Raw genomic sequence first — 27,134 nt, 5'->3', positions numbered from 1 at the left:
TCGCTCATATTGTCCTCACCTGCAATGGGCAAAACTGTTGTCAAAATGAGATGGGCCTATACAACCGTGAAATCTTCTCCTGCAAGAGGTATGTTCCCCGACTGGACTCACGACAAATGTTGCGACTTTACACCCACCAAACCCGGAACACTATTTGAAGATAGCGCGCGGAAAAATATTCACAGATGAGACCCGTAAGTATTAAATCAAAGAACGTTTACCAAGACTTCCAGGTTGCCAAGATACCTATCTCGCAAAGCTCACGCTGCAGTGCCTCGCTGACTGCCGCCACTGTCTCATGCCTGGCCATGAGCCCATGACCGCATCCATTAAGGTGCATACAATTGGCTAGACGGCTGCAAGGTGCATTTGGGCGGTTAGGCAAGGCACACTACATAAAATGGGGCATTGGAGTCAAAGGGGCTACCTCCAGGAGTCAATACTGAAAGTCTAAGATTCTTATATTGACTTAACAATGCAGGATCTTAGCTCCCTACCTTGGGTAGACTTCTCGATGCTCACATTATTAGTGATCATCAACGATCATCAGAGCTAAATCCACACACTCCTTCGTTGTGTGCCTTCCCACATCAGCAGCCAGCTCCAGAACCTCCGAGTCTCGGAGCCTCGTGCGTCAAACGTCAACATCATCTTAACCCAAGGCGACCTAAGCAAGCGCGAGGTTCAACTACATGTCACAGCCGCCATGGCCGAGGCCCTAGGAATCGCGGCCTCGGTAGCCGGGCTTTTATCCCTCTCCGGGCAAATATGGACTGTTATTTCCACCTTCGTAGGAAAGGTCTCGGATGCACCCGAGTCGGCACTGCATGCCCTCCACGAGATAGAAGAGACACGTATGGTTCTCACGTCGGTAAAGGGACTTATCGACAGGGTATCAACGCTGCCGTCTCGGCGAATGGAGATGATCCAGTTCAAGCACATCGCCATAACCTTCCGCCAGTTCATCCTGACTTTCTCAAAGCTCGAGGCCGCCATGGATTTGGGCACGGTTGGCGGAAACGTATGGGACAGGCTGGCTTGGACTTCACGGGAGGAAAAGATTGGGAAACTCATCTAGCAACTGCAGTCCCACAAGTCATCGCTCTTGCTGATTATCAACGTCCTTCAATGGTATGGGAACCCGTCTGGGGAAGCTTGTTTCCTAGTTTATTATTTATTAGTCCGCCAACTGACTGGCCGCAGTGCATCTGACAGCGCCGCCCAAGAAAGCCTCGATACGCTGCAGCAGACAGTCAGAGAAATCCTCGACCAGAACGCCAACCTGCGGCAGCAACTAGGAACATTTAGCTCCATACTCAAAAGTGAGGCTGATTCGATCAAGTTCTTGGATGAATCCGAGTCCATGCTCAGTCGACCGTCGCTGCTCGCGTCTCCTGGCACCCCTACGGCCAACAGCAACCCCAACACCCGACCGAACTCCCTTGTAGACAGTATCTTCAACCGGCCATTTGAGTTACAACTGAACGAGTCCAGAGCGTACGCCCGCGTCCAAGGGAAGGTAGACGAGACCATGACTTTTAGCACATCCACCGCACGCAGTCACGGCTGGACCGAGCTGTCGGATCTCAGTCTGAACGACATCTTTTCCGTGTTATCCGTCATCGCTCTTCCGGTCTCCGCCGCCGAGATCGGTGAGCTGGGACCGAATTTGACCTTCACCAACATTCTGGCCGGGGGTTCGCCGGCGGACGACGAGTTCAGCCTACTTGACATATCCACAGCAGAGGCGGCAAATTCGGGGGTCGTACCTCTGAGGGACGACAGAGCGGTTAGAGCGCCAGAAGAGCCGCCATCCTCGGCCCCATCGCTCGCTCTCCCAGGCCTTCCAGCACTGACCAGAAGAAACACAAGGCCGCCCTTCAAAGTGAGAGCCCTACTGGGAGCTCAGAGACCAAGTATACGAAAAGCGCTCGCGCGACAGCCAAGAGGAGGTCTAGAACCCATTCCTGAGTCTTCCACCATGTCCTCGACTAAGTCGGGACCATCGTTATTAACCCTACAACCCTATAATCCGAAAGGGAAGCGCGAAACATACAGAATAGCTATTCTTGGAGACGAGGGAGTAGGAAAGACGGCTCTGGTACAACGGGTACGGTTACCCCCTGCCTGACCAAAGTAAAAGCTGAACACCGACGCGTATTCAAAAGGCCAGTCGGCATCGCAACGACTCATGCTAATTCCGCTTCCAGTACCTCAACGGCGTCTTCTCCGAGACCTACAACCCGACCATGGAAGACTGGCACATCTCCCACCCTGTTATGGACGGGCGGATTTGCACGCTCGAGATCCTCGACACAGGCGGAAACGAGGCATACTCGACGCCACTCCTCGAGAGCTGGATCCGCAGCGTCGACGGCTTGCTGCTCGTCTATTCTGTGACCCGTCGTCTCCCGTTTACCAAGACACGGACATGGCACAGGGCCATCTTGCAAGCATCATCGGCATCAGGCCGAGGCCGAGGCGGGGGGGCGGAAGTGATGATGCGTCGTCCCGCTGTAGTGTTGGTCGGGTCGAGAGCGGACCGGGTCTGGGAACGCGAGGTCTCGGCTGAAGAAGGGCGGGCATTGGCGCGGGCCCTGGAGATGAAACACGTGGAATGTTCGGCCGCCATACAAGAAGGTCACGCACCGGTGGCCGACGCTTTTCGGGCGGTCGTGCGAATGATGCAGCAGCAACGTGCGGAGGCGCACCGGGCGAGACTGCTGCGGTACTAATCCAGCACTGTACGGCTGGGGAGGAGTGATAGTAGGTAGCCTAAGCTGGCAGTAGGTCGTCCAATGTTAAGACAAAGGTTTGCACCTGGCCATCATAATAGGAGTTGATTTGACTCGGGACTCTCTAACTCCTAGCCAAACAACTGTTTCCCCGTTACTAGTATTTAGGTACCTAGGGATGTTGAGTCGCGATAAAATGACATATAAAAGGAAAAGCAAGAGGCGGAGGGATACCACAAAGTGTAGGTACTGAGTCTGGTCAGCAATGCGGGGTACTTACCTACCTAGGCAGGTACCTGAGTGGTACTTCAGCAGCTTTAGCTCCCCTCTCCCGTCAATCCAAAGCAAACGCTCCGCCTTCCGACCGAAGTGTCCCTGCCAGCAGCGCCCAGCCGTTTCATTCGATCGGCCTTGCATTCGGCATAAGAATGCGGCGGTTGAAGGCACGTCTTTCAAGGAAGCGGGAGCCCAAGCCGGCCAGTACCAATAATATCTCCAGATGCTCCGACTCTCCGTCATCAGCTGAGCCTGCTGCTGAGGTCAAAGCAAAACCTCTCACCCCTTTGACCCAACCCCCGACCGGGTCGACTCGTACGCAAAATCTAGCTAGCGGATCTAGCAACGTAAATCGGATCGGTATCACCATCGTACACGAGCCAGCGGGTGCTGCCGAAATAGAGTGAGTTACCTCTCACGCTCATGGTGGCTTTCGGTTTTGCTGTTTCTAATGCAAAGGTTAGCATTGTCCTTGTCCATGGACTCTTCGGAAACCCGAAACGGACATGGACAGCAAAAGACGTACGCCGTCTCAAGCAGAGTCCCCAAATTGAAGACTCCGATAGCGATGACTCTGAGTCGGCATCTCATGATGCTCGCGGCGAAGTCTTCTGGCCTCGGGACCTGCTTCCACAAGTGATGCCCAACGCTCGCATCATGACATGGGGCTACGACGTCCAAATTGATTCGTTGCTTCGAGCCACGTCGACAGCGTCCGTATTCCATCATGCCGAAATGCTGCTCTCGGACTTGGAAACGACCAGACGTGGCGACGGCGAGGCCGAGCGCCCCATCATTTTCATCGCGCACAGCCTGGGTGGTATCGTGGTCAAAGACGCCATTGGCATCTCTCAGAGCGGTGGTCTTGTCAACCAAACCATATTATCCGCAACAAAGGGCGTCCTATTTCTGGGCACACCACACAAAGGCTCACAAATGGCAACGGTGGCAAGGGCCGTCTTCGGTATCTCCAGGCTGTTCCTTAGGGACTCCAACACAAAGATCCTCAGAGTCTTGGAAACTCAGTCCGAGGTGCTAGAGCGCATTTCTTGGGCCTTTGGCCAGGTCCTGGCAAGTGGCCGAATACGAGTGCACTCATTCCGGGAAGAGCTCAGCACCGGCGGCATCGAAATTGTCAAGGCTCATTCGGCTACCATTGGCTATTTCCACGAGACTCGTGGGCATCTATATGCAACTCACAGGAATATGGCCAAGTTCCATTCATTGGATGATCTCAACTTCCAACGTGTGGGAGCCGTGTTGCGGAGATGGCTGGCTGAAATACGAGGACAGGGGGTTCCGCATCATGATGTTAACACCGGGGCAGGAGGCAGAATCCAAGACGAGGTTTCTGATCGGAATACCAACTTCCCCGACGGCTTGATCTTTGATGAAGCTTACCAGAGTTGCTTGGCGTCACTGAATACGACCGAGGTCAGACAACGCTTCGAGGATATACAACAGCCTTTTGAGGACACGTACGGGTGGCTCTTTGAAGAGACGCCTGGTTTCACAAGTTGGCTTCGGGGGCACGTCGACCATCCCATCTTCTGGGTCCAGGGGAAGCCAGGCTCCGGCAAGTCGACCGTCATGAAATACGCCGCAAAGAGCGCCGTTACTATGAGCCACCTTCGAGGCTTTAGGGATGGAGATTGGAAAATTATTACCTTCTTCTTCCATGACCGCGGTTCAATAGTACAGAAGTCCGTCGACGGCCTCGCCCGGGAGATGCTATTCCAGTTCCTATCCCAAGAAAAGTCCATCTTCCAGGACCTATTTCATTTTCTTACCGAGAAGGGGGTGCTTGACTCCGGAGCATCGTCGCCAGGTACTCCCGTTTGGACTCCTCAACTGATAAAGGAGACCATCGAAGCGATCGGGGAGAAAGTAAATTCCAATCTCAACTTCTGCGTCTTCCTCGATGCGCTCGACGAGCATCACGGCGACCACCAAGGGCTTCTGCGCATGATAACTTCACTCCGGAGCTTAGCAACCAATCCTTCCATCCGGCTCCGGATATGCTTGGCCTCACGACCGGAAAATCTGTTCAAGCAAGAGTTCGCCGGTTGCACAACACTCGTCATTCACCACCACACCGTCAATGACATTCGCACCTATACCGAGAGCCGAATTGGAACGGCTGCCACACGCGGAGGGCTAAGCGCCGCCGGCAAGACTTCTCTCCGTCAACTCTCCGCCAAGGTCATCGCTCGGGCGCAGGGAGTCTTCCTCTGGGTCAAGCTTGTCGTCGATGAGTTGGTGGAGGGCCTTCAGGAGGGTGACAGCATCGAAGAACTCACCGAGACCCTCAAAACCATCCCTTCCGAGCTCAGCGATCTCTACAAACGGGCCCTTCTACGGACTAGCCGCGCCTCCTCGCGTGCCCTAGCCAGGGCTCAGGAAGAAGGTTTTTACATATTCCGGATTGCCGCAGCGTGGCAGCAGCCCTTTACCATCTACACGCTCTTCGGCGCCTCCCTCTTTCTCGCCACAAGGAGGCCATTGAGCGTAGACTTCCGGGCCATGACCCTGCAGCAGCTGCATCATCGACTATACAGCCGCTCATCCGGGCTGCTTGAGGCGCCCGAGGCGTATAACGGCGTCAACCACGGCAGGACGGTGCAATTCATCCACCAGTCGGCAAAGGAATACATGGTCGACGGGGAGGGCGCCAATGTTCTCAGGGAGAGGGTACCTGAGGGACGCCTGGAGAGCGGCTCGATGCTGATATTTCGCTACCTCGCCCATCTCATCGCCTCCCTTGGCACCGTTAACACGTTGGAAAGCCTCGATTCATACCTGGTATATCGCGACTTTGTCTATTTTGCCTCGAGGTTGGAGGCGGAAGAGAAGTGTGCGGTTGTTCCCATGGTCGAACAGGCCGTCCTAGGGCTCCGGGAGGATGCGCAAGAGCGCCTCCTCTCCGGGCTCTGGGAGGAACAGCAGCAGCGTTCCCCTCTCCGCTTCACGCTCCACAGTTGGAAGGATGCGCGAAACGGCACATTTTTGGGCAACTGGGCACGGAGCAAGGCGATGATGCTCCTCTTTTCCATCTACTCCAGCCTGCCCTTGTCGATTGCGCACTATCTACCAGGCTCAGATGTATCGTCCATCTCGGAGGTCGACTCGCTTGGATTGCTACAGATCGCCGCCTGGAACAGCAAGAGCTGCGATATAGCCATCGCGGCGCTACTACAAGCCGGCCTTCGAAAGAACCTGTCGGATACAGCGTGGGAGAGACACTTCTTGGCTTACTTGGAGGACCATGTCGCGGCCGGCTTGCTACTCCCCGGGGAAACGGATTGCGACACCGCGAACCGTATGGCGAGTTTGGCCGTAAGAGAAATTCCGACGCCCTGATCTACACCGCTGTGCTGTATTAGATCCGGGTTCTCACAAATCAATACATCTTTTCAAACTCTCCATCTAGAAGCCGACAAGCCTAAGTGTTGAGCACGACATGATTTACAACGGCCACTTCATTTACACCGCCCGCTCGTCAACCCCCCAGGCCGTCTTCCCTGAAAACCCGAATGCACTGAGGGACTCGCCTCCTCATTCTCCGGGGGCGCGGCCGGGGTGGATCGGGGTGCCGGGGGAGGGGGGTGGAGAGTGGGGGAGAGTGGAGGTAATTTTAACATAGTGGATGATGGATGATTGAGGGCACGTCTCTGGTGAGGTGGTGAGGTGAAGCGGCAAAAATAACCACCCGACGAGGACACTACCGGGGTGACGTCCGGGGTGACGTCCGTGCCGCCGGGGCGGCTCGTTGGTGATATGGCGGCGTGCCAGGGGCCAAATTGTGAAAGCGCGCACCAGGCCGGCTCGTGATTCGTCCCCGTCATCTTACCCCCGGGCGCACGCTGCTTTCACTGCGCGCTTCACCGGGGGTATTTACGGCCCCCAATGGCCGGGGACGGGCGAGAAGAGGTAGCAGGGCCGATGACCTCGGTTCTGTACTCTCTATTTCTTCTCCTTTCGGCTCTGGTCCACGCTTTCTTCTTGCCACGGGCCTTTGTTCTTTCGATGGTCAACCCCCTGGTTGTGGTCCAATGGTTCCGTTCTCCCTTCTATTACTGCTTCTCCTCGGCAGCGTTGAAACGGTGACGGCGTCGGTTCTGTTGGATCGGCGACGACTGCCATCTGATGACGGAACAACACTGGCGCTCGACAAGCGGCAGGAAACTACCGACTTTGTCACTTTTTCAACCCTCTTCCGCAATGGGATTTCTTCACTCCAGCGGACCGCCCGGAGCGGCTACGACATCCGGGTTGACCTCGTGAAGGGTGCCTGGGGATTCTGCGCCACCGGCAACCCTGTCGACTGTCCGATGGCCGGAGCCTGTGTTGATAGCTTCTCCTGTTCCACGGGCTGCGGGTCTGGGAATCCTGCCTTGGGAACCGAGACCTGGTAGGTTTTCCACAGCATGCCCATGCCTGCGTACACGCAAGCTACTCGAGGTTGAGCACGAACTAACATGCTACAGCGGCGGCAGCAAGCCCCGCCACTGCTCGACCGACCTCCTGACCCTTTCTAGCGACTCCACTCGCGTATTCACCTACCTAGCCTGCGACAACAGGGTCGACAAAACGCAGCACTACAAGGCCTTCCCCACCACCCCCACGTCCTCGGCCTCGTCCAGCACAGCAGCAAGCCCGCTACCCATCCCACAACAAACCTCCGGGATCCCCACCACGGGCACCTCCCCCTCTCAAACCTCCCAGGTCACCACCACGGGCACCTCCCCCTCCCAAACCGTCTCAACCACCACCTCCGCCATGGGCACGGCCGACAACAGCAACAGCAACAGCAACAACAGCGACAGCAGCGACAACAGCAGCAGCAACAACAGCGACAGCAGCGACAACAGCAGCGACAACAGCAGCAGCAACAACAACAACAACAACAACAACAACAACAACAACAACACCACCACTACCGCGATGATAGTCGGCGCCTCAGTCGGTTGCGTCGCGCTCATCTGCATCTGCGTCGTGGCCGTCTTCCTCATCCGGCGGGGTCGCGCGGCATCACCATCATCTCCAGCTCCGGCAGCAACAGGCGCAGCAACGACACCGACAACCGAAGCAACAACAACCGTCGCGGAGGTGCAGGGGGACTACAAGCTTCCGCCGAGGGAGCTGGATGGTAGCGGGGACGGCGCGGTGCATGAGATGGGCCAGGCGGGGGGGTTGCCGTGGGGCTGGGGGAGGGGATATTCCCCCGCTACCACGCCGCCGCCGGTTGAGTTGTCTGGGACGGGGACGGGGTGGCACAGGGTCATGTAGATGTAGTCGGTGTTGGTTGGGGGGTTGTAAACTTGTTTGGGGAGGAGGCGCCGCAGCTCGACATGGTTGTGATCGGGTGGTGCACTAATCACATGTTTGTACATACATACTACATACCTAGGTATGTATATATAGGTACCTAGATGCATCACGGGAGGTTTAGCAGGGCCGCCAAAGTACGGACATACGTACCTGGTGAGCTGGTACCTCGGTGACAAAATAATCGGGGCACATAGTAGCCAACACACATCTTCTCATAACTACAGTGGACAGATTACGCTGTGGGAGAAAAGTTAAATCAAGATTGCGGTTGGTCGCTGTCGTGCCATATTCGACTAATTCCTGGCTCGGAGGAGCAGTCTTGATGCGCGCCTCGGTTCATCATCTCCCACGAATCGGAACGCGGGTGCGGCTATCGTCATAATCAATCGGTGGAAAGGTCGCCATTTTTGAATCACATGCGCTGACTGGTTGATAAAAATTGGGGGAAACGGGTCAACACGTCGCGACATTCGTGGGCACTATTCTTTTCGATAAGCCATAACTGAAGATCTCATGATCGGCTGCCAGAGTAGGTCGGAACCGAGATACATAGGTACCTATGGAGGTTCCTCCTATGTATGGGGGTGTGTCTATTTTCCGTGCGTTTTCTATTTTCAGTTTTGCACCTCCGTACACGAGTGGGGTCCACGTACCCCAGTTTCCCATGCCAGTTCAGTTGGTTTCAGTTTTCTTCGGACATACGCGCCCGGACGTACATACCCCTGCTCCCCCGCCTCTCCATCCTGGCGAGTCGCGACGCCTGGGCTCTCTGTCTTTTTGCGCTCAGCGCGGGCTCGCACCAACGCTCATTTTGCCATTGCCGATCCGATGGCACTTCAATTCGTGACCGCCTGAAGAGGCACTGGGTACTTATCTCAATCTCGACCCCAATCCCGACGGCAACTAGCATGATCTCTTTGGCATGCGCCGCACATTGCCTGCCTCGCCCATTTTGCGAAACCGCCTCCTTCTCCTCGGTCACGACACTCTTCGCAAGATGAGGCTCCCCGGCCGGCCCTCAACGTTTCGTCGCTACATTGTGGCGGCGTTCTTGTTGACCCTGACCTTCTACCTCCTACCAAAATCGGACACAATAGCATTCTTGGTCGGGCGCAAGCAAGGCGCCAACAAGCACCCCATCGATCCTCTCATCCGGACCGCCGAGAACGAGTTCGCAGCCAAGCTCTCCAAGTCGACGCAAACCCTCGCAGCCGCCGCCGCCGCCTACCGAAAGCGCCGAGGTCGACACCCCCCACCAGGGTTCGACAAATGGTACGAGTTTGCCACCGAACGAGACGCTATCATCGTCGAGGATTTCTGGGACCAGATCTACCATGATCTAGAACCGTTCTGGGGCGTCCCGCCCGCCAGGATCCGCAAGGATGCCCTCAAGTTTGACATGCGTGTCCAGATTCGCAATGGCAAGGTGTCGACAGGTAGCGACTGGTGGTGGACCCAGATCTGGCTCAAGATGATCCAGACTGTCGAGCACCTGCTACCGGATATGGATCTTGCGTTAAACCCTATGGACGAGCCGCGTATGATGGTACCATGGGAGGATATAGATGAATATATAAAGAAGGCGGCGAATACGAAGAGGATCGTCAATGTTGAGAGTGTAGTATCTAGCTTCAGCACACAAATGCTGGAAGCGCCTCAGGAGGATCATAGCGATGTACCGCCCGTACAGTGGGAGCATGATAGTACGCTTTACCTTGGTCACTTCTTTCAGAGTAATACGCTGACCAGACAGAGCACTACTGGCTTATCGCGCGTCGCGGGTGCCCGCCTGATAGCCCAGCCCGCCAAGCTGAGGTTATTACCGACTTCGATAAACCGCCGTCTATCGCTAGCCCATTTAGCCTTACACACATGAAAGACGGCTACGTGGCCAACTATACCCTCAGCACCGACTTCTGCCACCAGCCAGACCTACAAGGGCTCGAGGGCATCTTCGTCGAGCCGATCAGTGTCTCGACAACCGCATCACTGATCCCCGTCTTCGGCGGCTCCAAGCTCTCCCGCAACAACGACATCCTCCTCCCGGCGCCCATCTACTGGAGCGAAGAAGAGCGCTTCTTCGGCACCGAAGCCGCCGCCACCCCCTGGGCCTCCAAACACACCTCGGCCATCTGGCGCGGCGTGGCCACCGGCGGCCGCAACCGCGAAAACAACTGGCGCGCCTTCCAGCGCCACCGCTTCGCCGCCATGAACAGCCCCAGGCTCCTCGCCCAAGCCGTCGCCGCCGCCCAAACCGAACAACCCCCGCCCAACTTCGCCCTCCCGGACAAACAATACCCGCTCCCGGCCGCGGCGCGCGCCGACCTCCCCGGCTGGATCGCCAAGACCACCGACATCGCGCTGACCGAGCTGGCCTGCGGCAACACGGGCTTCTCGCCCTCGTGCGACTACACGGCGCCCTACTTCACCCCCGTCAAGGGCGTGCCCATGGCCACGCAGTTCACGCACAAGTACCTGCCGGATATCGATGGCAATTCTTTCAGCGGGCGGTATCTCGGTTTTTTGAGGTCGACGAGTGTTCCAATAAAAGCGACGTTGTTCCGGGAGTGGCACGATGCGCGGCTGGTCGCGTGGAAGCATTTCGTGCCGATGGATGGGCGGTTTGGGGATTGGTGGGGGATTTTGGGGTATTTTTTGGGTGGTGGTGGTGGGGGGGAGAAGGGAAGGGGGGAGGAGGGGAGGGATAGCGTGGGTGAGGGGATTGCGGAGGCCGGGAGGGAGTGGGCGGCGAAGGTGCTGAGGAAGGAGGATATGTCTGTTTATGTGCTGAGGTTGTTGTTGGAGTATGGGAGGGTTATTGATGACAAGAGGGAGGTGTTGGGGTGGGTGGGGGATCTGAGGGACGAATTTTAGGCAGGCAGATTCGGGGGGGGGACAGATGGGAGGAATGGATCTTGAAGGTAGTTATAATAATGTTCAACAACGACGAATTCATTCACCAAGTCAAGGGGGCCTGGCTGGCCGGAAGGGTTTCCGGCCCGTCTTGGTGCCAAAGATGGCGACGGCAAGAACTCCTTACACCACATCTTTGCCTGGCCGGACGAAAAGTGACGACGAGGCTGGAGATGGACGCGGAGATGGTACTGACGAACAAGATGCTCGAGATACTCAAGAATGAGATCATCAACAACACCAACTGGAGAATCAAGGAAGTGAATATCGTACCGAAGATAAATGGCCCAATTGCCAGCCAGAACACGGATGAAGAGCAAGACGGTCCAACCAGCAGCCAGGCAGGCGGTCAAATTACGGTGGCCCAGAGACGGCCACACGTATAGGTGTCACTATGGATCAGTTTAGAAAATCAATGATGGCACTTCTTCCCTGGCAGCAAGCACAGAAGTCTATAGAAGTCCTCTATCTAGCACGCTTATCATCAAAAATCCCACACCTCATCAAGATCATAGTCCAGGACCGTGGCCATACAGTACCCAGTACCAGTACCTGACGAGAGTACACTTACACCTCCCTTACGGCAGCAACCTCTTCGGCGTGCGGGGATAGAACGCCGCCAGATGGACGCTGGGTAGGTTCAGATACCACGCCACGACACGGTCCAGACCGATACCACCACCGCCGTGGGCCGGCACACCAGCCTGCCTGAAGATGTCCACGTACTCCTTGATCCCCGGGCTGGCGGGGTCGATCCCCTTGGTGCGGATGCGCGCCTCCAGCTCGACGGGGTCGTGGATACGCTGCCCGCCAGAGCAGATCTCCTGCCCGCGCATGAACAGATCGTACGCGTTGGTGACCTTGCGGTTGGCGGGGTCCTCCTTGGCGTAGAAGGGCCGGGCCGCCTCGGGGAACTTGTCGAGGACGTAGAAGTCGGTGTTGTACTTCTTGCGGATGATGGCGCCCAGCGCCTTCTCCTGCGGCGTGCTCATGTCCTCGTCGTCGGTGACGTTGCGGAACTCCTCGGGGCCCTCTTCGCGGAGGAGCTTCTGGCCTTCGGCGAACGTCAGGCGGACCTCTTTGCCGGGTTCGGGGAGGAGGAACTCCTCCGAGGGGTAGACGGAGCGGACGAGGGCGATTTCTTCGGCGCAGCGCTCCTCGATGTTGCGGAAAATGTGGAAGAGGACACCTTCAAGTACTTCCTACACGTGATTTAGCAGGTATACTGATGACAATATTCGAAATGCCGACATACCACAACCTCGCGATAGTCCTTCTTGATCTCCATCTCCATATCGAGGCCGGTGAACTCGGTCATGTGTCTCGGTGTGTTGGAGTTCTCGGCTCTGAACACGGGCCCGACACTGAACACGCGCTTCCGGCCGCCCGCGATCTCGATTTGCTTATAGAACTGCGGCGATTGTGCTTGGACGCATTAGCGTTTGTCTCAATAATAAGCTTAGAGCCGGTCACATACCAAGGAATGCCTCCTTCTCAAAATAGGGCATGCGGAACACGTTGGCGCCGCCCTCGGACGCCGCGGCGATGAGGCATGGGGGCTCAAACTCCTTGAAACCGTGGGACCTCAGATATGAGCGGTACAACTCCTTCATCTCGCCACGGATGTCGGCGATTGCCTGCTGTACGGCGGATCGCTTGTGCATCACGATGTTGTCAAGATGGGTAAGCATGCTGGCGGCAGGTGTTCCGGTGGTCTCGCCAGCAGAGGCAATAGTAAGCTTCTCGACCTCCTGCTCGACAGGCGCCTCGTCGCTGAAGTTGGCGACCGGGCGGTTCGCCGCGGCGAGGGTCATTCCAAGAACAGTGGGGGCAGCGGCGTGAACAAAGCACTTGGTGATGTGTAGTTCGTAGTTTTGGACAGTGCAGGATGTGACGGGCGCGAGGGGCTTCTTGACCGTGGCCTCGACAATGACGAAGCTTTCCGGGTTGATCGCCCCAACCCACTTGACCATTTGCCGGCTGACGGGGGTGCCCTCCGGGTTGGCAGCCACAATGGCCTGGATCGACCAGTTGCCCTCCTCGCGCAGCTCAAGGAAGGCCATCTTGGCACCCTGCATGCGGGCATTCTGCATCCAGGCGCGCAGCACGATCGTCTTGCCCACGTGCTCATCACCGAGATTCTTCACGTTGACGTCGACCAGATCAGCGGAGAGCTTCGTGTCGTGTGTCTCCTGGCCGTAGTTGTCTTTGGCGAGGTCCTCGGCCTGGACAGCGGCACGGGACGCGGCGGCGGCGGCAGCTTGCTCGTTGGCGCGACGGATCTTATCGGCCTCCTTCTTGGCCTTAGCCTCCGCCTTCTTTGCAGCCTTTTTCGAAATTCCGCCGGCCTCACCACCCTCACCACCCTCGGCGGCGGGAGCGGCAGCAGGAGTCTCGGCCGGAGGAGGAGCTGGGTTCTCCGAGGGTTCAGGCATTTTCGGGGTTATTGTAGGTTAGAGATAATTTTCGTTTCTGGGGTGCGGAATTGGTGTAACTGGGCTGGAAAGGATGGTGATATATTCCTTGCGCTTTGAGATGTGTGAGTCGAAATTTACGAGTCACCACTGTAAGATCCCGGCCTGACACACTTCGGAGTTGAGGGGCATCCATCTTTTTGGCGGGGCATGGAGGGGCAGCTGTCCCGTCGCTTATCGGCTATCTGGTAATTTATCGGGGGTTAATTCTCCATGGCCCTTGTAAATCGTTGTAAGCAATACTGCGACCAAGAGATGCCAAGGTTTCCCGAACCCCGAGTATTCCTGAACTTCAATGCGCGAACACCGCGATCCGTTGATCCAACGTTAAAAGCTCCAAACAGTAACGATGGGACCGAAGCGCAATCACAATGTCATCACAGCTGGTGATGACAACGAATCATCATATTCGTCATCAAACAAGCGACGCCGAGAACAGAAAAACCCCAAACCAAAGCAGGCAGAAGGCAAACCCGATCCAACCTACGGTCAGCGAGCTGCCTTCCCGGGTCTCGATGACGATGAATCCGCCCAAATATCCGATGACGACCTGGAATTTGAAGAGAATGGTGACGCGCTCGCCTATCTCAGAGCAGTCCGGTAAGCCTTCCATTCTCTCGTGATCGCGCCATCATCCAACACTTGCTAAATCACAATTCCCATCCCCCAGCCAAACCTGAATCGTGAAAACCACAAACAGACAAAAAGAACATGGTAAACTAATGGTAAGTACCTCATAGGAAAGAAGCAAGCGGCGTTCCAAATGTTCTAGTCGCCCCCAAAGCCGGACCCGAGATCCCTACCCATCTCCAGGGTTCCGACGCCATCGACCGCAGCATCTACGCCGACGGAGTTGGCGACTCGCGAGGCTACTACCACGACGGCGCATACACCGCAGCGCCCGACCCGGATCCGTCCACCGCATCCTATCCCGACGAAGCAGAAGAAGGCGAAATCCTCCCCATCGCCGAAGCCGACCGCGTCGCCGCGCAGAACGCCGCCCTCCGCAAGGCCTACTTCGCCTCGCTCACCGCGCGCTTCCTGCGCCTCCGCGCCCTCCTCCACCGGGCCCCGCCACAGTCGGTCATCGACGCCCTTCCGCGGGACCACGGCACCGAGGTGGGCTCGTTCGGCGCCAGGTCGTGGACCTTTCGCGTGTGGACCAGGCGCATCCGGCACACCGACCCGCTGCCCGCGCAGGTCGCCGCGCTGGACCGCCAGAGCGTGCTGAAGCTGTTGCGCGTGATCCTCGGCGGCAAGTTCATCCGCCGCGGCTACGAGCTCCGCCCGCGCACCAGCCGCTGGATCTGGGCCCTGCTCGCGCGCCTGCCGGACCAGGGCGAGCTGGACTACGCCGAGGTCGGCTGGGTGAGGGAGCTGGGCAAGAGGGCCGTGCTAATGATGGTGAGTATCGCGCATATGGAGGCGTTGAGGGAGGAGGTGGAGGGGGGTTTGGAGGGGGACAGCGATGAGAATGACGAGGAGGAGTTCGTCGAGGAGGTGGTTTTGAACGAAGATGGGGAGGAGCGCTCTATTGCTACGTCGACGAGCTGTCAACCCCCCGCCACCGCTGACGCTGATGATGGCAAAGACCAAGATGGGGAGACGGACATGGACGTTGATGAGGGCGAGGTCACTGACGACGAGCCGCCCGCAACCGCCGATAACAAGGACATCGGGGCTGACATTGCGGCTGCCAAGGCCCGACTGCTGGCGCGGCTCGAGGAGAGCTCGGGCACACAACAGGAAGAAGAGTCATCAGCCGCGGCTAGTGTTGACACCCCTGAGCACCAGCAGAATGACGCTAGCGACGGGGAAACGGCCACCTTGGGCGAGGCCGAAGCCCGGGTCAACATGCGGGCGACCCTGAACATGGTCCTGACAGTGGCTGGTGAGTTCTACGGTCAGAGGGACCTGCTCGAGTTTCGGGACCCTTTTCCGGCGCTGTAAGTCTGGCACAGCCATGCCATCTGCTCGTTTTATAATCGGGAGAGGTAGAGTGTATGGAGCGCGATACAGGTAAGGAACTTAGGATTTAGGGAGGATACAATCATTTATTTTAATGGACATTAAAAGTTCCTGTTATTGATGAGCCCGGTCACAGTCACTCGTTCTGGAGCCCAGAGTCCCCCAGTAAACAATCATAACCACAGTTTACTACAAGCTCAGGCGTCTACTTAGACTTTCACTGATACTGATACTACGGCGTTGAGCCACATTCACCACTCCACGAGGCAACTCTTATTTAATGTTTTATTTCATTTGCTCGCGCTACGCGTCGTAGGTATACTCGAGCAGTAATCAGAATGCAACCCCATCGGTGTGTCCACCGTGTCCCCGTTGCTAAACGCCGTCGCCCTCAGAAACACATGCAAGTGCAAGTAAGCCATAACCCGCCTCCGTCCCTGGTATAATGCAAACCCGTCTCTGCCCAATGCTCAGCAGAGATGTGCGAAACAAAAACGCCATCAAGCCCGCAATGCCATTAACCCACCACCATCAACGGACCGTCCCGCCCCAGGCACATGCCTCCCTTCCTCCCGACCTCACTCAATCTCCATCCGCCCATCCCCCGTCAGCCCATAGTCCAGGAAGCTCGCCTCCTCAAAATCATTCCCATCCTCCCGCCGCACCACAACCATGACATTCTCCTCCTGCCCACCCCCAACACCACTACCACCGCCACCAGCAACAAAACCCTTGCCACCACCACCACCACTGCCCCCCGCAGTGCGCGACCGCCGCGGCACGGCCAGCACGCGCGCCGTCTCCCACAGCCCGGCCGGCGGCGTCACGTTGCGCGGCGAGATCTCCTCCTCCAGCAGCCACGCCTCGGGGCTACTGTCGCTGCTCAGGCGCACGGGCCCGCGGTAGGGGAGCGTTGCCGTGCTGCTGCTGTTTGCGGTGGCGCCGTTGACGTCGTCGTCCTCGTCTGACGTGAAGATGCGCTTGCGCGTCGTCGTCGTTGTCGGAGGGTGGGGGGCGAAGGCGGTGGCGATGTTGAGGGGGCCGGGGGAGGGGGAGGTGCTGCTGGTGATGGTGGTGATGGTGTCTTGGCTGCTTGTTAGGCCGGGCATGGCGTCCGGGTCGTCCATGTAGTCGTCGTCGTTGGTGGGCTGGTAATTTGTGTTGGTGTTGTTGCTGTGGGAGGGCTGGAAGGCGAGGCCGCCGACTCGGTTGATGCCGCAGAAAGGTTCCAGTTCGCGCAAGGAAGAGGTGGGTGCTGCGCTGGGGTTGGTGGAGGTTGGGTAGGAGTCGCCGGTGGTGGTGGGGTTGCTGTTGTTGTTGTCTTCAGCCCAGAGCGTGAAGCCGCTGTAGGCGCTGCCGGTCTTGTAGCCTTCTGGGATGGCCTTGCGCACCCGCATGCCGACATTTAAAAGGTCGGTTTGGACTTGTGTTGGGATAGGAGGGCCGTCGAAAGTCGATTGGCTTGACGTTTTTGAGGCGGCGTCGGCCGAAGGAGCGGTATTCGTAGCCCGATTGAAGAATGAGGTGATGGACCGTTGCGCAGGATCACTGGCTGCGCCGGCGAATTGCCGCTTCGTGCGAGGACCAGCCATTTCTTCAACCTGTTTGATGATTTGAATAGTTTTGGGATACTGTGTCGGAGAGGACTCGAGTGATTGTGTCGAACCCCACGAGAATGACTTAATGGGGGGTAGTTGGGAGGTGCATCGAGGGGAAAAGAACAAAGAGCCCCTGGGAGGCTGGGGCTGCAGCCGAAACCAAATGACCTCAAAGGGAGCTGACCGATTCGGTAATCGACTGTGGGGGCCTCTGCAAAAACAAGGCGCGACAAGCGTGTTTTGACGCGTTAATTGGATCAGCTTGCATGGGATTGGTCGATTCTCCGGGGCTGGGAGTCGGGGCTGGGACGTGCAGCCTCGGCGTCCGGTGCTGAAGGTCAGACAGGGGGCCAACTGCCGGAAATGGATGTGCCTCACTCTCAAGCTCTTTCATTTCATGGAGCTGGATTCAACTTTGTTGTTTCTCGCCTAATATCCGTAACAATGCACCTTCCGTGGTACTTCATAATCCCTTGGCTATTCAGGCAGGATGATTCTCATATCAGTACCTAAGTTGCTGACTGTTAGTTGGCAAGGCTTCCTTTAGTGAAACGAACATCACGGTCCCTGGCTTCATTAGCGTGGCTGAGGGTTCTCGGTTTTAGGAAATAAGTTCATCCAGAACACATCGTCAGTGGCCCAAGGCGCGGCCGTATGCTGTATGAAACACTTTATTTTGGCGCAGCACGTTGGGAATTGGCCGGGAGGCTCGGGGTGGGATATCTCATCCGGGGTTATGGCCTGGAGTTGGCCTGGTTGTTGTGAAACAAGTCCAAAAATACCATACTCCGCCCAACCAACACTCCGCATCTTCCGTGAACTTGCTCGCATCTACGTTATTGCGACATTACACTCCATTCGACTGCTTCACACACAAGACGTCGCAGGTTCGTTGGCTTGCCCCGGGTGGTGCTGCTGGGCCGCCCGGAAACACGGAGGCACCACCCAACTGTGCCGCAACGTAGGCAGTCACTCACATCAATCCAACATATTAGCTGGTCATGGAATCTCGTCAATTTGTCGTCGTAAAGCAACAATGATGCCCCCTTTTTTCTTTCACCGCACCGAGGCCCTCGGCGGTCCTCAGCGCTCCACGTCCTCGCGTTTAGCAGCCCTACCACCCGCCCGTGGCAAGAGAGTCTAGACGCTTGTGAGAATGCCTCTGCCAGCGATCCTCCCATGCAGTATCACCTGCCTGTACAGCAAAAGACAAGACGAACGATCGGAAAACGCAGATCGAGAGAAAGTCGGAGAAGTCGATGATGCTAGATATCCGGACCCCAAACGCCCTCCCAGATTGTTGTGCGGGGTGATTTTTGGCGAATCCATCTTCTATCCGCAAATGAGATTGATTTTGACGATCGAGAGTAATGTGTCTAGACGCCCAACTCGAACCAGCCTTGCAGATACCGAGATGACCCCCATTACCATGCCATGATGCCCAAAGAAAGAAAACAGTCGCGAGCGAACCGCTTACTTCCTCCGGAACGAGCAGCCCTCCGTGAGCCTAGCCTTGCCACCGGTCGGCTGGCAGAGGACGGTCGTGCAGCCCTGGCAGATGACGACGGTTTGGGCGTGCGAGAAGACGGTGGTGATGGTGAAGCACCCGGGGCACTTGACGTCCATGAAGAAGGAGCGGGGACCGGGCACAAGGGTCTGCATATTGTCAGCATTATCGACCGAGGGGCGGGGGCTTTGCCGGCATCTCGGCGTACCTTGAGCTTGTGCTTGCGGGCCTCAGCAGCCGGGCTGGGGTTGAGGAGATCAACGGCGAGAACCTTTTCGTGAGAAATCATCCGTCAGCATAACGCCCTCTAACCATCAGCCATCAGTTCCTCCTCCTGCCCGTCGAAAGTCCCATGTTCCCCGCAAGTGCCTCGTATCACGCCGCAATTTTGGGTCGTGGCCAAAGTCCGGTGGTCGGCTCCAAAATTGAGTTCCTCCCGGCGTGATGTGGTGTTGACGCAGGGCTCGTGACTCGCGAGGGGACATCGAACGGGCAGGATGGCGAAAAAATCGGGCAGAGTTTCGGCTTCTTACCATCTTGACTGATTACTTCCGAATGTCGAAAGGACGAGCAGTAGCTTGATTGATGAAATCTGGATGGGGTTGGCGGCAGACTCTGGCTCGTTGATGGTTGCGAACGGGATTTTCAGGCGGCCCAGCAGGAACGAAAGTTCGAGAGGCCAAATTTGGGTCTGTGAGGAGCAAAAGGCAAATTTGGCTAGCCTTGGAGCAAGTCTGTTAGGGCTTGCTCGCGTGACCAATGAGAAGTGGGTTAACCCCTGTTGATGCAAGTCAAAGTGGGGCTACCTTTTGGGCAGTGCGGAACAGCAGGCATGGTGGGGTGAACATTCGAGGTGGGGGCGTTTGGGGTACGTACGTCTTCACTTCGAAGACGCGAATGCTTCGATGAACAACTATTAGGCAGCAATATCTCATAACATCGAGCTTGTCTGCCGTCACCGACCGATTGTTTGCAGTTTCTGGGAGTTGTTTGTGTATGACAAACTAAAACACCCCGAAAGAAATTACGGCGCAACCCCCAAGACAGCTTCCAAAATGGCAGCACCAACAGAACAACGGATCGCAGTTCCCATAGATGACCCCAATGCCGACACAGAATGGTCAGACCGGCCTGGCCGTGTGATCCTTTTAGTTCATTATTAACAGCATGACTCACAGGAACGACATCCTCCGCAAGCACGGCGTCATCCCCGAGAAGCCGCCCTCCCCAACCCCGCTCATCGAAGAAGCCATCCTCGAGGGGCGGCGGCTCGCGCACGAGAACCGGCTCGAAGGCAAGGACCTATCCGACCTCTCGGACCTCGAAGACGAAGAAGACGAGGCCTTCCTCGAGACCTACCGGCAGAAGCGCATGCAGGAGCTCTCGGCACTACAGAAGACGTCGGTGCACGGCTCGGTCTACCCGCTCTCCAAGCCGGACTACGAGCGCGAGGTGACGATCGCCTCGCAGTCGGGCCCCGTGCTCGTCAACCTGGCCTCGCCGCAGGGCAGCAACGTCGAGTCGCGCGTGCTGTCGGAGCTCTGGCGGCAGGCGGCGCGCGAGTACGGCGACATCAAGTTCTGCGAGATGCGCGCCGACAAGGCCATCGAGGGCTACCCGGAGCGCAACTGCCCGACCATCCTGGTCTACGACAAGGGGGACCTCGTCAAGCAGGTCGTCACGCTGGCGACGGTGGGCGGGGTCCGCATGAGCATGCTCGACCTGGATAAGATACTGGTCGAGGTGGGCGCGCTGAAGGACAGCGATATGCGCGTGCTCAAGCGCAGGAGGGCGGCGGAGGATGCCGAGGAGGAGAGGATTGCGGGTGGGGGCAGGGGTATCAAGAGCAGCCGGGATGGGATGAAACCCGGCGATGACGACGATGATTGGGATTGATAGGTAGATCATCAGTCGGCGGGGTGACTCATTCGGCATGAGTGACTCGTGTGATTTCAAGGACGTGTGGCTGGCCAGTAAGAATCCAGTCAAGGGAGGACAAGCTCTCTGGGCCGCTCAATTGATGAATGCGGGCCCCGGATTGAGAGCGGTCGGCCAAGCGAATCCCCTTCTGTGGTGATCGAAGTAGCCCACGGGCAAGGGGAAGTCTTGTTGGACGTGACTTCGCGAGCTTAAGACCCCGTTCCCCTTTTCCTTTCTACCGCAGCGTCCGTTTTATGCAGGCGTACTGATGATCCGACTCCTTCAACGAAACGTCGGTGGCCATAAGAAATGAAATGACCGCGGCGAGCTCAGCTGAATGAAGGGTTCCATGTCAAGGCTTTAGTTAGATCATCTACAAGAAGAAGCACACTAGCATGCCAGCCAGACACATACCACAGTAATGCAATCAAGAAATCACAAACCCTAGCAAGTGGCGGAAGTAGAAAAGCAGCTCGACGTGGAGTCTAAACTTAAACCACGACATTCGAGCCCAAAGATCCCAGAACTAGGACGAGTCAGTGGCCATGAAGGTATTAATTAGCGCCACCAATAGCCGCAGCGCAAGAACGTCGCTGAGAAACTCCCTAGATCCGTTCCGACTCAGGTTATGCCTGTACCCGAAACGCCACTTGGTATCCCTCCGACCGCATGCCCTCCAAACGCCGAAGAACCAGGGGGAATGAGAAGTTGCCGATATAACCAGTAGTGTCTCCCACCATGCCAGCCAACCCTGAAAGAAACATGCAATGCAGTTGGTGCCAAGGAAACAAAAAGGAGAGAAAGAAAAAGGCAAACAGGGAAACATTCCTCAGAACGGGCCAACCCTCTCATTGCCACATGCATAAAGGCTGACATGGTGGTCGCCACGGGCGGCACAGCCTAGAAGCATACGGTGCGGGTGGAACGCGGTGGCGGTGAGCGGAGCGGCCTTGTGGCCCAGGAAGCCAGAGTAGGGCTCGACGCGAGTGATTTCGTGTCCATCAAAGTCAAAGACCTTGACGAGGTGCGCCGAGGTGCCACTGTTCGATAAGCGGTCAGTTTCTGGCTCACGAAAAGAAGTCCGGCGGGGGGGGGGGGGGGCACTTACACAGCAAAAACGGGCAGATGCTCGTGGGTGCTCGCAGTTCGTAACACATCCTTGGTTGTCTGGAACGTTTTGAGCGGCTGCTCCATGCGGATGTCCCAGAGGTGAACCTTGCCGTTGCGGCTGGCAGACAACAGCTCGCGCTGGCCGCCGCGCTGCATGTGTACGGAGCGCACCCATTGCCTGCTTTCGTCCTTCCACTTGCGAACCATGGTCTCCTGCGGCTTCATGCGCGCGTCAAAGACGCGGATGGCGCCGTCTCCAAAGCCGGCGACAAAGATGTTGCCCGTCATCTGGTCCGACGCCAACGCTGTCACACAGGAACCAGATCGCGCTGGTATCTCGTGCGTGCACATCTCATGGCCCGCGTTCCATATCCGGATGACTCGCTCATCGCCGGCCACCAGCACTTGGCCGTTAACCTGCTGCCAGTCGAAGACCATCCCGGAGTTGACGTTAGATGGGACCATGTGGGTAAGCGCGCGCCATGATGACGCGAGTTCGACATCTGCCTCGTTGTCATAGTTGTGGTAAATGCGAATGACACCATCCGAAGAGCCAGTCATGAGGAGAGCCTGGTCATCCTCATTGATGAACCGCATGTCCGAGATCTTGGATCCTTCGGGGTTGCCGTTGGAGAAGCGGCTCTTGCGGGAATTAGTCTTCCAGTCCCAGATTGTGATGGTGTTTCCGTCGTCGGCGACGGCAATGTGATTCTCAAACTGGTGGAAAGTCATCTTGGATGGCTGCGAGCCAGTGAGGATGACACCCGCTTGGCCGTTCCATTTGTGCGTCCGGGCGTGAGTCTTTTGCGGCTGCGTCTCTCTAAGAACAGCCTCATTGCGTGCTCGTCGCCACAACCGCTCGTTATACTCGTTGCTGCCGGGTTCCTCGGCTTCGGGCGCCTTCATTTGAGGCTCGCGGAAATACTCGGTTGACCAGTCCAAGAATGTGCTGGCCAGGGGGAGGGTAGGTGTCTCTCTGAGCTGGCGCTCCTGGTAACCGGCACAGAGCGGCTCGTTGGCAATATGGTAGTTTGATGGGGATGTGACCTGGTCGTGCTGCTCAGGCGGGGCGTTTTCGTGACTCGGTCCCTTACGGCTTCGTTGGGAGAACGACCTCTGCAAGCTGGGTGTTGCTGGGGGGGATGGAGCATTAGCGGCGGCATCGAGAGTCCCCATGAGCGGCCCGAATAGGTAGCTCGCTGTCCGCTTGAGAAGACCGGGGGATGGCATTGGCTGGGCTGCCGCAGTGCGGGTGCCGGCAACGCTGATTCTCTGGCTCATGTCACCCCTCGACACTTTTCTAGCGCGCCGGAGGATCTCGTCCATGAGAGATTGCGCTTGAGCGCCGACAGGAGAGTGCAGCAGCGCGTGGTGGACGTAGTCCAAGATATTGGTCGCGTCCCTCTGAACCTCGGGGTGGGGATCAACGCTCAAGATGTTGATGTGCTTCCAGCATGCCGCAAAGACCGAATCGTGGGCCACACCAAACGCAGTAGGTGTGATGGTTCCGTCTCTCTCACGGTTCTCGCGCCGCGCAAAATGCAGGCCCATCTTGTGATCCAGGCCGTCCTCTAGCGGAGACGACAACTGGTATTCCTTCTCCTCGAGAAGCTGTTCGTAGGCGGCAACCAAGAACTTGCTCTCGTAGCGAAGAACAAAGTGAGAAAAAAAGACGAGAAGTTCCTTCCGAACAATAGGACTGCCGTCAGTCGCCAGCTCCAGCATCGCCCAAGCGATACCTTCCTCGATCCTTGCCACCTCATCGGTTATATCGGGGATGCCGAGGAAGGTGGTCATGGCGTGCGCCATGGCGGCGCGAACCTCGGGACAGTGGTCCTTGATTAGGTACGACAGTTTCAAGTGAGCATTCTCCCGAATGCCTCTCCACTTCGCGTCTGGAAGATCCCTCCACAACTGGCTGATGCAGAGGCACGACCATTGGCGGAGCAGAGGATTCTCGGGGTGCTCGATGTGATGTAGGCAGTAGGTCATGATGTCAGTCGAGTTGCAAACGATCTGACCAGGTTTGAAGCCCTTGCATAGCATGGCCAGAATGAACGCGCACATTGCCTTGTGCTCATCCAAAACCACCACGCCGACGACCGGAAACGTCTCTTGCGGCTTCATTATAGCCGCAAAGTAAGTGTAGCCGTTGTCCTTGATCAAGTCTTGTTGGCACGAGATGTCCACAGCCAAGACGCGGGTCCAGATAAAAACCATGACAGGCTTGAGTTCTTGGGCAGCCGATTGCAATAGCTTCAGCACATAGGGGAAGATGCCTATACTCAGGGCCAGCTGCACGGCCCAGGGGCCGAGGTCAAGGAATCTGCCCAGAAGGATCAGAGCTCGGAGCCGGTGCTGCTGACTAAGGAGAACCTGGAGAACTACGGGCAGCTGTTCCGGTGGCTTTTGAGAGACCGCGTCGCCCCTGGTCAAGTAGATCTCGAAAGCTGTGAGCTGCTCTGTGAAGAAAGTCGAGTTGACGTATTCATACGGGACGCCATCGGCTTCCCGTCTCTCCAACATCGGTAGTTGGGCTAGAGCCATGTCAACAGCAAGGTCCCAGCTCTCCCAGAGAGGGTGTCGCCGGGTATCGGGAAGCTCGGGATAAGACTGAGGGTTGCACCCGTACACAGGCATGATTCGCTGCGCCAGGAGAAAGTTGCGGAACAAGGCCGCCACTGTGGGGGTTGAATCAGTATTCGTTCAAGGTAAGGGAATCAGAAGCGGAGGGATGCTCACCCATTAAGTCTTGACGGAAGAACTTGCGGAACAAAGGGCGCGGAAGGGTCGTCCAGGCGATAGTGTCCGTAATAGCGGTGAAAATCCAGTTCAACTCCCCCAAAGGCGTCCGTCGTTCCTGGAGTCTCCCGGGAAGCTTCCGTGCCCTCTCGGGAGAAACACTGGTGTCAAGCGGGTTCTGTAAAACAAAGAACCAGAGAGCCATCTCGATCGGGGTCGTCAAGCAGCAGGTAAAAAGATCGGCGGGAAGAAGGGGGTTCGTTGGCAGATTCTCCTTGGAATCGCAAGCTGCCAAATGGATGTAGGGACGGTAGTTAGTCTTCTCGTGGTTCGGGTCCTTGAGCGCCTGTTCCTCATCTTCTTGCTCGTGCTTCTCGACGAATTTGTGGTAATTCTTGAGGATGTTTGTCGCCTCGGAGCAGTCCCACACGAAGATGGTGGGAGCTTGAAGCCATTGCTGGAGGTCGTACAACGATACTGGGATGTATTGCGTGTAGTTCTTGTTGAAGACCCAGATCTCGCCAGAAGCAGTGGGTTTCGGTACCCCGTGGCCGTTGTAGTGGAAGAGGACTCGCTCGTCCTTCGCATTTCGGCGAAGGGAGATGCAGAATTTCTTGGTCTCCTCGATGGACGGGTCAAGGTACTGCTTATAGCGGGTTCGGAGCGCCAGGGTTTCGTATTGCGCCTGTAGCGACTTGCCAATGTTTTCGAGCGCCTTGCTCACTGGTGGGACAGTCGGATCTTGCCAGGCCTCGAGTTTGGCACCGGGTGCGGTCCGCAGCTGATCCGGCGGCTCCACGCCGATATTTAGGCACACAGCGATAGCGGCGGACACCGTCTTGAGTCGATCACGCATGCGCCAGTCCTGAAGCTCAAAAGCAGGTGTCTTGGGCTTTCCCGTCGTTTCATGGCGCTTGTCGGTAAAGTACATGTACCAGTTCTGCAAAGCACGTCAGCCACACCTTTCCCTGGCAACTTTGCCCCTTTGATCTCGGCACCCAAGGTCCTTTCAGGCCAGGCGCAGCACACCGCGAGAAACCACTGCAAGCACGGGGCATGCGAGACCTATCCGGACGCTATCCAGAGTAGATTTTAAGTCTACACAGACAGGCCTGGATATACGGTGGCGGCAGATCGAGAGTACACTGGCCTCCAGACTATGCACCAACCGCCGTCACCATTATTGTAACAAATGTGCCACTTACATTGGCAAGGTGGGCGATGACATCCTCGGAGAGGTAGTGGTCCTCAAAACCATGCCGGGCGCCCAGGTCATAATATTCCTCCTCAACATCGTCGTCCGCCTCGTCATAACGTGGGTGGTGCTCGCTCTTGGATCGGAGTAAAGGCGGTTTGGTCGGTCTCGCAACAAGGGAACGGCTGCTCTCTTCGACATGTCCGTCGTCAACGCGGCTACCCGACGCGACAGCTTGACTGTCTCCGGGCGCGCTCGAGGGTCGTCGTGAGGAGGAGGGGATCGGCGATGTGTTTCGTCTTCCATTGGCAAGAGGCTGCCCGGGGCGCATGGGCGCATGGCCAGGTGAGACGGCGCGCGCATTGCCGTTTGGCTGCGGCGCCAACGCCGACGCGGAGGCTTCGGCATACTGAGCTTGTAGGTGCGACATGGCATGGGTGGTCTGCCGGGAGAAAGATCCGGGGTGGCGGGCTGGAGAGGAAGCAGCGGAGGCGGCCAGCGTAGCAGTCCGAGAGAATTGAGCCGAGCTCTGCCCTCGGCCATGCTGGGCAGGCTGCGGCACGTCGAGAGAAATGGCCGTCATGGTGAACTATGGGCGGCGGACAAACCCCGTCATGATCCAGAAAAGAAGTCGACCAGAATTCGGAGGTGGGGCAGAGTTTCGTCTGCTGCGGGTTGCGGGCGACAGTGCGGGCTGTGTCGGGTGGGTGTAGTCTCGAGTCCAAGCTGACTTGCCTGAGCACTCAACCGCAGCAGCGACAGCGACAGTGATGAAGTACCTAATTAATAACACGCAAACATCAAAAGCAAAGCGACACTCGTGCCTATCGACCTTGTGTCTACCCGATAGTCGGGGGCGCAAGGTTGCCGACACAAGGGATGCTGGTTTCGATCGATTCAACGAGTTGCGAAGTCGCAGGTAGGTTGTGTGGAAAGCGGCTGGAACGGTCGGGTTGACGTCGTTCAGCGCGGTCGAGACTCCAGCACACACGCGGGCTTGGCTCGTCCAAGTCGTTCCTGTGCAATTCGTACGACTTTGACCGCACGTCCCCGGAAAGAAGTGGAACTGGACCCCACGAACGCCAACCTATCACGAGCCTCCCTACCCGATGAACAGAATATGTGGCAGCAGGCTGGCCGACGCAATTCAGCCTCACATCGGCAGGCGCGTCTTGCCTGGAGAGTCTGACACGTGACAACACATTCACTCCTTTCAATTGTCGGCCACTGAGGCCAGTCACAAAAAGCAAGACACCGGGGAACGGGCGGTCAGTGCTGAACACATCGAAGACCGAGCAATACGAAAACATATTATTGGCAACACAAAACCACACAAACGAGTAACTACCAGTTAACAGAAACAAG

At 57.0% G+C, this 27,134-nt stretch overlaps 9 protein-coding genes across 9 annotated transcripts; 5 read left to right on the top strand and 4 right to left on the bottom strand.

Moving 5' to 3' along the window:
* The first annotated feature begins 1,769 nt into the window (after positions 1 to 1,769).
* On the top strand, positions 1,770 to 2,916 carry B0H64DRAFT_429758 (P-loop containing nucleoside triphosphate hydrolase protein). The gene is made up of 2 exons (XM_062805909.1): positions 1,770 to 2,110; positions 2,211 to 2,916. Exons 1-2 carry the CDS (start codon positions 1,982 to 1,984, stop codon positions 2,733 to 2,735), a joined length of 654 nt encoding a protein of 217 aa, XP_062662080.1. The 5' UTR covers positions 1,770 to 1,981; the 3' UTR covers positions 2,736 to 2,916.
* A 151-nt stretch (positions 2,917 to 3,067) lies between these two features.
* On the top strand, positions 3,068 to 8,608 carry B0H64DRAFT_429757 (uncharacterized protein). Its single transcript, XM_062805908.1, has 5 exons — positions 3,068 to 3,414; positions 3,476 to 6,347; positions 6,442 to 6,590; positions 7,105 to 7,422; positions 7,499 to 8,608. The coding sequence occupies exons 1-5, from the start codon at positions 3,164 to 3,166 to the stop codon at positions 8,298 to 8,300; spliced, it is 4,392 nt and encodes a 1,463-aa protein (XP_062662079.1). The 5' UTR covers positions 3,068 to 3,163; the 3' UTR covers positions 8,301 to 8,608.
* A 731-nt stretch (positions 8,609 to 9,339) lies between these two features.
* Positions 9,340 to 11,216, top strand: B0H64DRAFT_316353 (glycosyltransferase family 90 protein; the record flags this gene model as incomplete). The annotated part of the gene is made up of 2 exons (XM_062800282.1): positions 9,340 to 10,045; positions 10,096 to 11,216. 2 exons carry the CDS (start codon positions 9,340 to 9,342, stop codon positions 11,214 to 11,216), a joined length of 1,827 nt encoding a protein of 608 aa, XP_062662078.1.
* Positions 11,217 to 11,737: 521 nt separating this feature from the next.
* Positions 11,738 to 13,840, bottom strand: B0H64DRAFT_78226 (uncharacterized protein). The gene is made up of 3 exons (XM_062808751.1): positions 12,733 to 13,840; positions 12,511 to 12,680; positions 11,738 to 12,457 (listed from the first exon to the last, which is right to left on the bottom strand). The coding sequence occupies exons 1-3, from the start codon at positions 13,688 to 13,690 to the stop codon at positions 11,834 to 11,836; spliced, it is 1,752 nt and encodes a 583-aa protein (XP_062662077.1). The 5' UTR covers positions 13,691 to 13,840; the 3' UTR covers positions 11,738 to 11,833.
* A 186-nt stretch (positions 13,841 to 14,026) lies between these two features.
* B0H64DRAFT_385506 (uncharacterized protein) lies at positions 14,027 to 15,814 on the top strand. Its single transcript, XM_062803080.1, has 2 exons — positions 14,027 to 14,329; positions 14,470 to 15,814. The coding sequence occupies exons 1-2, from the start codon at positions 14,079 to 14,081 to the stop codon at positions 15,677 to 15,679; spliced, it is 1,461 nt and encodes a 486-aa protein (XP_062662076.1). The 5' UTR covers positions 14,027 to 14,078; the 3' UTR covers positions 15,680 to 15,814.
* A 155-nt stretch (positions 15,815 to 15,969) lies between these two features.
* On the bottom strand, positions 15,970 to 17,486 carry B0H64DRAFT_385504 (ribonucleotide reductase inhibitor-domain-containing protein). The gene has a single exon (XM_062803079.1). It carries the CDS (start codon positions 17,287 to 17,289, stop codon positions 16,276 to 16,278), a length of 1,014 nt encoding a protein of 337 aa, XP_062662075.1. The 5' UTR covers positions 17,290 to 17,486; the 3' UTR covers positions 15,970 to 16,275.
* Positions 17,487 to 18,291: 805 nt separating this feature from the next.
* B0H64DRAFT_385499 (40S ribosomal protein S27) lies at positions 18,292 to 19,526 on the bottom strand. The gene is made up of 3 exons (XM_062803078.1): positions 19,336 to 19,526; positions 19,011 to 19,073; positions 18,292 to 18,951 (listed from the first exon to the last, which is right to left on the bottom strand). Exons 1-3 carry the CDS (start codon positions 19,336 to 19,338, stop codon positions 18,769 to 18,771), a joined length of 249 nt encoding a protein of 82 aa, XP_062662074.1. The 5' UTR covers positions 19,339 to 19,526; the 3' UTR covers positions 18,292 to 18,768.
* A 331-nt stretch (positions 19,527 to 19,857) lies between these two features.
* Positions 19,858 to 20,698, top strand: B0H64DRAFT_318367 (thioredoxin-like protein; the record flags this gene model as incomplete). The annotated part of the gene is made up of 2 exons (XM_062800383.1): positions 19,858 to 19,922; positions 19,981 to 20,698. 2 exons carry the CDS (start codon positions 19,858 to 19,860, stop codon positions 20,696 to 20,698), a joined length of 783 nt encoding a protein of 260 aa, XP_062662073.1.
* A 790-nt stretch (positions 20,699 to 21,488) lies between these two features.
* B0H64DRAFT_78136 (raptor N-terminal caspase like domain-containing protein) lies at positions 21,489 to 26,480 on the bottom strand. The gene is made up of 4 exons (XM_062808750.1): positions 25,780 to 26,480; positions 24,575 to 25,514; positions 21,831 to 24,513; positions 21,489 to 21,762 (listed from the first exon to the last, which is right to left on the bottom strand). The coding sequence occupies exons 1-4, from the start codon at positions 26,350 to 26,352 to the stop codon at positions 21,552 to 21,554; spliced, it is 4,407 nt and encodes a 1,468-aa protein (XP_062662072.1). The 5' UTR covers positions 26,353 to 26,480; the 3' UTR covers positions 21,489 to 21,551.
* Between the last annotated feature and the right edge of the window lie 654 nt (positions 26,481 to 27,134).

The sequence above is a fragment of the Chaetomium fimeti genome (assembly GCF_033439085.1).
Source record: "Chaetomium fimeti strain CBS 168.71 chromosome Unknown B0H64scaffold_2, whole genome shotgun sequence".
In the NCBI taxonomy this organism is placed as follows: domain Eukaryota; kingdom Fungi; phylum Ascomycota; class Sordariomycetes; order Sordariales; family Chaetomiaceae; genus Chaetomium; species Chaetomium fimeti.
The sequence above is the reverse complement of the archived record's forward strand: the minus strand, read 5'-3'. Positions and strand labels throughout refer to the sequence as shown.